General features: G+C 35.8%; 1 protein-coding gene across 1 annotated transcript; it reads right to left on the bottom strand.

The window, feature by feature from the left end:
* On the bottom strand, window positions 1-4736 carry LOC103946169 (transcription factor GAMYB). The gene is made up of 5 exons (XM_009356817.3): window positions 4419-4736; window positions 3981-4187; window positions 2824-3246; window positions 859-1861; window positions 1-667 (listed from the first exon to the last, which is right to left on the bottom strand). Exons 3-5 carry the CDS (start codon window positions 3181-3183, stop codon window positions 384-386), a joined length of 1647 nt encoding a protein of 548 aa, XP_009355092.2. The 5' UTR covers window positions 3184-3246; window positions 3981-4187; window positions 4419-4736; the 3' UTR covers window positions 1-383.
* Window positions 4737-7040: the final 2304 nt, after the last annotated feature.

The raw sequence follows: 7040 nt of genomic DNA, 5'->3' as shown, positions 1-7040 counted from the left end.
GAAGAAGGGCATAGACAATGTAGACCAATTTTAACGGTAAACAAATTGAAACCAACTAGGCAGGTTCCATAGTATGAGAACGGTTCCATGTTCGAAAATGCATAGTTATTCTACAATCATAGCAAAACCCTGCAAGCAAATGGTACACCACATATGGTTCTGTTTAGGCATACATGCATTGCATTGCACTGTTTGAAAAGAAACCGAATGAAAACCACAAACGAAAACACAACCATGACTCGTGCATAACAACAGACCCCACATGTCTCGATCGCAAGTGACCTTTTCTCAGAACAGGACTCACTTCCCCCTACATTTAACAAATCATCAGCATGAATTAGGTGACAAAAGTTTCAGATTCATACAATTGATGGAGCGGTTTCTTAAGGATGCTGAGCAGACATTTGACAGACGGGAGGCATGGTGTTCCACGGACATGAACTAAAACCCAAACCTTGATCTGATGTAGGGCTGCCAGAAGCCAGGTGCTTGCATTCCGCTGCCAAATCATCACCCAACAGCGATGCAATACTTTCATGCATGCCGTTACCAAACCATTCTGAAGCAAGTATAGCATCAGGACGAGTATAATCCATCAGAGGTCCCATTTCTTTTTCTTTATCTGGTGCCCAAGCTTGGTCTACCGGTTCTGATTTCACATTGCACCCTGGCAGAACAGTCAAGCAACATAAGTCATAAGAGGCAGGACAGGACTTATCCTGCACTTAGATACAGAACTTATCAAACTGCTAACACAAAAAATGTTGCTACGGGACTATCAAAAATGAATTAAGAATCAATTTACAATGTTATTGTCAACCTCATTCGTCTCCAGGTCTCATAGATTAAGATACTCACCAGTAAAGGTCTCAGCAGGTGGCGGTTCATCTAATGAACTTCCACTGGCACTAATAGGTGTACACTCACTGAACATCGAAGTAGCAGAATGACCCAGTGGAGAAATCGGATCTCGTTCTTCCCATTCTGTCTCACAAATGTTCAAATTGGAACCTATAGCCACATCGCCAGGAGTAACACTAGATGAATTTGAACTCTTCTCAGATGAATGATTCTTTGCACTACTAAGAGCTTTTGCCTCATGGAGTAAAGCATCTAGCAGGCCACTGTTACGTGGTGAAGTGCAATCTGGCTCAAATGTACCAACCTGTGGGGGTGATTGGATAAAAGCATCAATTGATTCGAGTAAGGGCGGCGGAGGAGAAGTGCTCCAGCTACCTAAATCAGTTTCTGGATATTGGAGTGAAGGGAGCTCCAGCTTCACGGCCCCGGATGTGGGCTTAGAAGCAGAAGAATTGCCATTTGAAAGGGAATGGCTACCCTGAATTACACCAAAAGACAGCGGACTCCTGGTGGTAGGATCAGGATCATGAGGAAAAGGCAACCCAAACGTTCGAGCAACTTCATCACAAGTATCACTTTGAAATTGATCAAACTGGTTGAAACTACCACCAGAAGTAGAGAATAAAGCTGTTGATTCTCGAAGACGCTTTTGGCGATGCATTGTTGGTGGCATAAAACCACAATATGGAGCAGAACCAAGGCCTTTCATCAGCATGCCACCAGGAGAGATATCAGGGAGGTCAGGAACATAAGGTAAGACACAACCGTTTCCTTTTAAACTGTCAAATACAACATCAGGTATCTCAAAACTGTTAGCTTGCATAGAATCATGCTGCTCTCTGTCCGCACCATTATTTCCAACGCTTGACTGGCCTTGTTGACTCTCCTGAAATGCTTGCAAACACACCTCAGGCGGATAAAGTGGTAAGCCAGCCCTCTGGCGCCGCTTAATTCTAGTATTCCAGTAGTTCTTTATCTCATTATCCGTACGTCCAGGCAACTAAGGAGTGGAAAAAAGACTGTTAATCATTTCCAATAAACAAAGGAAAATACATTGAGAAGAATACTACGAAAATTAAGATTCTAATAAAGCTGACAATAATTGATAATTTATTTCATCTTCAATTGGAAACTAGTGTGAGAAAAAACCATTCAAGGAACCCAAAAAATAGAAATAGCAAAACGTAGTACCAGTCTGAAGAACATTTAGGTGACATAGGTTAATATGGTGCATCTGCTACAACATGCATTGTGTGCAACAGTGAGCTTTTATCTTGTTACATTAGTTTCCTAACATACACTTTAATGATCTCCAATTTTTAGCTTAAAAATAATGCCATATATTAATTTTCATTCTCTTACCCTATGGTAAGAAAATATACTTTACCCTTTCAGGGATGCAAAGTATAATGTCAGATTATACATTTCTGTTACTGCATTCTACCAAGATTTTATAGTTTCCTTAAAATTCCCAAAACATATTAAACATAAACAACAAGAACAAACTGTAGTAAAATACATATATATATGAATACCACATGGACTACAAAAAATTTGATAGATTCCACAGCCAAGTTACTTCCATCTGAGAAGTTGTGGAGAACTGAGATCAATGTCATTTAGAATCCTATCAAACTAGGGAACTGTTACTGTTATTTTTTTATGATTTTACTGGCTTTTAATTTTGTTTCTTATTGTGTTCTAGAAGCTGAACAAATATAATGACAACATTGAAATGTAAGTAGGAAGTTTGGAGGAAAATAAGGGAATAATTGGAGAATATATCAATGTTTAATGCAAAAGATGCATGCCACTAACACCAAATCAAAAGTTGCAGCTAAAGCTTTGAAAGAAAAAAAATCCCAAAAAATGAACCATATAAAACTAAGTTTGAGGCAATACAAGGAAATATAGGTTGGTACGAACCATATACAGAAAGACAAAAATAAACTATGTACTTACGTGTGCAGCCATGCGTGCCCATTTGTTCCCCATCTTGGCATGGAGTTCAACAATGAGACGTTCTTCTTCAGAAGTAAATGCCCCTTTCTTCAGGTTCGGCCTTAGGTGATTTGCCCATCGCAACCGGCAGCTTTTGCCACAACGGAACAGGCCTGAGTGCTTCTGAACGGCATTCCAGTTTCCCTCCCCATGCTTCTTAACATACTCCACCAAAATTGCATCTTCAGCCGAGGTCCATGGCCCTTTCTTTAGAACCATTCCACCATTTCCACTTCCTCCATTACTCTCATCCATCAACGGAGAATCAATCTGATCCTTGGACAGCACTCCATCTTCACTCTCATTTGTTGTCCGACTCATCTCTTGATTTGTGATCAAAACTCCTACCAAGAGCCAAGACCATGCAAAGAGCAGGCTGACAACCTGGAATAAAAAGATAAAAGAAAATGACAATAAACACAACCGTTGCGCCAATTGCGACCCACTTGTTTTATATTCACTCTAGCAGAACCCAAAAAAAAAAAAAAAAAAAAAAGAACAAACAAATAGCCAGTGGTTTAAACAGAAATTTGCTCATGTCATAAATACAAAGGACACCCGATACTCCAAAGGACACAAATATTAAAAAATAAAAATAATTGAACCCGTAAACAGAAAGAAAACAGTAAGGAAAATCATAAAAGCAGGTCCTGAGAGGCAATATGGGGGTAAATATGGCATCATAACTTATCCATGCAGTCATTATTCAGCACTAATGATGAGTAGATAACAACACTAAGATGCAAATTAATGATATGTTATAAAATCCAGATCTTTAAAACCCACAAAAGGATAAGCAGTGAGTTATATTCAAAGGTCGAATTAAATCCTTTAAACCCCCATTCAGAAGCCAAAAAAAAAAAAAAAAAAAAACAAGGAAAGTGTGGGATAGTATAATAAACTAATACAGAGACAAACGCATATCCAAATCATAATAAATCGGGATTAAACACACACTTAACAAAACAAAAAACAATTGACTTTGTTGATTAGAACCAAGTCTATATATGGCAACCACATTAATTACAATATGGATGATAAATATTGAAACCCTCAGCTGAATTAATTGAAATTTATACACAAACCCAATCACATCAAAAACCCGTAAATTTACATACCTGAATCAGAGGGAAGATGAAGCCAGATGCAAATTTATCCAACAATTGAAGCTGCGGAATCGACCCAAAGCCAAAGACACGTCCTTTTGCGCGCAATTGAAAATCCGCCGAACCGGAAACGAAAAATTGAAAACGAAACCGAAATCGGAAGCTCAAACCTAGGGACGGAAGGAACTAAGAGCTGAGAAAATCGTGACAAAGGAAAACCTGGAATCGACGAAAAGGTCAGAATTCAGACGAAATCAGCTCGGAAAAGCGAGAAATTGAAGAAATGAAAACATAATTCATTCTCGAATCGCAATTCTGAGAGCTCCGGCGTCTACCCAAATGCGAATTGCATCGAGTCGAATTGTGAGTTTGCAAACTTACAGATCCGGAAAAATGTAAACCCTAGCTGAAGAAAACGAAAGCAGAGATTGAGGCGAATAGGAATCTAACCGCAGTTTTTGAAATAGGAGAGAGACGATTCGAGCGTAGACAGTGCAACACATCTGCGGACTGAGACGGAGATCCGAACACAGATATATACACACACCAACACACCCACACCCACAGAGTTCCCCAATACACAGAAGAGAGAGAGGAGAGAGAGATGAGAATTTTGAATAAATGGGAAAAAAGGGATGAAGAGAGAGAGAGAAATGAAAAGGGGAGAATGCGAAATTGAGAATTAGAAGAAATGGGGATTTGAGAAGCGAAATGGCAAGTGCAGAGCGTTGTTAGGCTGAGATAAAGGAGGTGACTGTAGACTCCCAAGTCCCTAACACCTCTCTCCCTCTCTTTCTCTCTCTCTCTCTCTCTCTCTCTCTAAACTCTCTCTTCTCCCTTTTTCCTTTCCTTTTCTTTTTCCATTTTTCTTCCTCAATTATTTATTTTATTTTAGTTTAAATATATAATAACAATATCTAGGGTTTCTTCTTCTTTTTTTTTAAATAAAACTTCTTTTCTTTAAAAAAAAAAAAAAAAAAAAAAAGTGACAACGGATGACAAGTTACAGTTATCTACCATTTCGGTACGGGGAGGCTATGAAGAATTTCACCCTGCCGAAAATTGATTTGGAGTTCCTCCTCAAAATTATATATTGCCGATTCACAAAACTTTGTGCATATGATCATAACCGTTCACATTATAAATCACTCTATAAGTATAACTTCTGCAAAAAATCAACTAAAACTAAGGTCGTTTAGTTGTTGAACTGTATAAAAATAGATGAACGAAATTAATAAAAACATTATGAACCATCTATATATTTGCTACAATAGATTGACTAAACAATAGTTTTAATTCATCTTTTGTAGAGATGATATTTACATAATGATTTATAATATGAACAGGTTATAATCATAAACGCAAAACTCTGTGATTCGAACATGAAGAGTTTTGAGTAAGAGTTCCTAATCATCCAGTCGTCCTTGAGTAGCCAAACATTGTACTTTTTTGAGTAACCGAATAATATTTTCTATTTTTGGTCCCATTTTGATTAATGAAAATGATAATCAAACCTTTTTTTTTCTTTCTAATTTATATCTTTTTGTTTAATTATTTTTGTTATTTGTGTTTGATTTATGCAATTTGATGACTTGAATTAAAGAGCAGTGTGTGGAGGGAGAAAAATTCTATGTAGTTATCATTTATCTTGATTAATTTCTTTCACTTGTGTTATTTTTGTTTTTTATTTCTTCCCAAATGGAATTTGAGTTTGACTCACATTGTTTGAATGACTCAAAGCATAGTCTTACACTTCCTAGTGTGATCCTCAGTGTAAATTGGTAATGAGTTTATTAATCATCGAACATTTCTTGTTATTCTCTTTATACGAAAACATCATGAAGCCTATAAATATATACATATATATTTATGGTTTATAATCTCAAATTATAGACATAACACAAGTGGATTGTAGTTCAGTTGGTTAAGAGTAATTGCTCTTTCATCTAAGTTCTTGTGTTCAATTCCCTTCAATTCCCTCTCCCCATAGTTCAAATAAATTTAGTGTAAATTATCTTATTGTTTGCCCAAAAAATGTAGATGTAGCTCCTCTTGTTGTTAAATTACAAAAAAAAAAAAAAGAAAAAAAAAAGAAGGTAATTATGGGTTTTTTCAAATATTTTTTAAACTACTTAAGTATTTCAAAGGTATCATGAGGGTAATGTAAATCAAATTTAAAAGCTTGAAAAACATAGTTTTTTGGTAGTGACCTCTCCGTAGTTTATATGAATTTAATGTAAATTATCTTATCGTTTGCCTAAAATATATAGATATAGCTCTTCTTGTTGTTAAATTACAAAATAATAATAATAATAATTATGAGTTTTTTCATTCTAATATTTTTTAAACTAAGTATTTCAAAGTTATCATGAGGTAATGTAAAACAAAGCACTTGAGGTTAAGTTCAAGTTGTGAGGGTGGGTGAAGAAAAAATGAATTGCTATGGGCCTAGCGTTTATTTTACACCATGGTAATCACATCAAATAATAACCAATAACCTCGCTAATAGACGATAAATACACAAAAAAATATAAGATTAAACATATATATGTATAGAGAAAATAAAAATGTGTGGTTATCATTTCTCCAAATTATTTGTGAGACTAATTTATAGAAAAGAAATTATATTTTATGGGATTGAACCAATTGGGAAAAGGCACATGGAAATTTATATTTGTGGATATGTATCTATCAGGCATGCCAACCACGGGTGCCATATATGAACAATTGCTTTTTCTTTTTTGAATTTGGCTAGATACTTTCCTTATGTGGATGTATTTCAACTATGATTTATTTAGTTTTACAAATTTATTATAGTCATGTTTTTCTTTTATTTAATTTTACAAATTTGGCTAGATGAAAAATTCAACTTTGGAAATTGGAGTTTGTTGATGCATAAAATCGGATCGATCTTGCACCAACTAAATTCGATCGTAAATCACTCATACGCATAAGAACATAACAATATATTGTGGTTTACTCCAATGTGGATATAGCCTCAACTTGAGGCGAACCACGACCATATCGTTGTGTTATAATACGTATGTGTGATTTACAGTCGGATTTAGTTAA

This window comes from the organism of the source record quoted next, unplaced genomic scaffold, assembly GCF_019419815.1.
Source record: "Pyrus x bretschneideri cultivar Hongxiangsu unplaced genomic scaffold, Pyrus_bretschneideri_v1 Contig62, whole genome shotgun sequence".
NCBI lineage: Eukaryota > Viridiplantae > Streptophyta > Magnoliopsida > Rosales > Rosaceae > Pyrus > Pyrus x bretschneideri.
Note: the sequence above shows the minus strand (reverse complement) of the source record. Positions and strands in the feature narration are given on the sequence as shown.

What these genes read in the sequence shown, in the direction of transcription:
- LOC103946169 (XM_009356817.3), bottom strand. Translation starts at nt 3,183, where the DNA reads ATGAGTCGGACAACAAATGAGAGTGAAGATGGAGTGCTGTCCAAGGAT. An exon ending in GGGCACGCATGGCTGCACAC is followed by an intron (nt 1,862 to 2,823) that starts GTAAGTACATAG and finishes TCCACTCCTTAG; the next exon opens with TTGCCTGGACGTACGGATAA. An exon ending in ACCTGCTGAGACCTTTACTG is followed by an intron (nt 668 to 858) that starts GTGAGTATCTTA and finishes CTGTTCTGCCAG; the next exon opens with GGTGCAATGTGAAATCAGAA.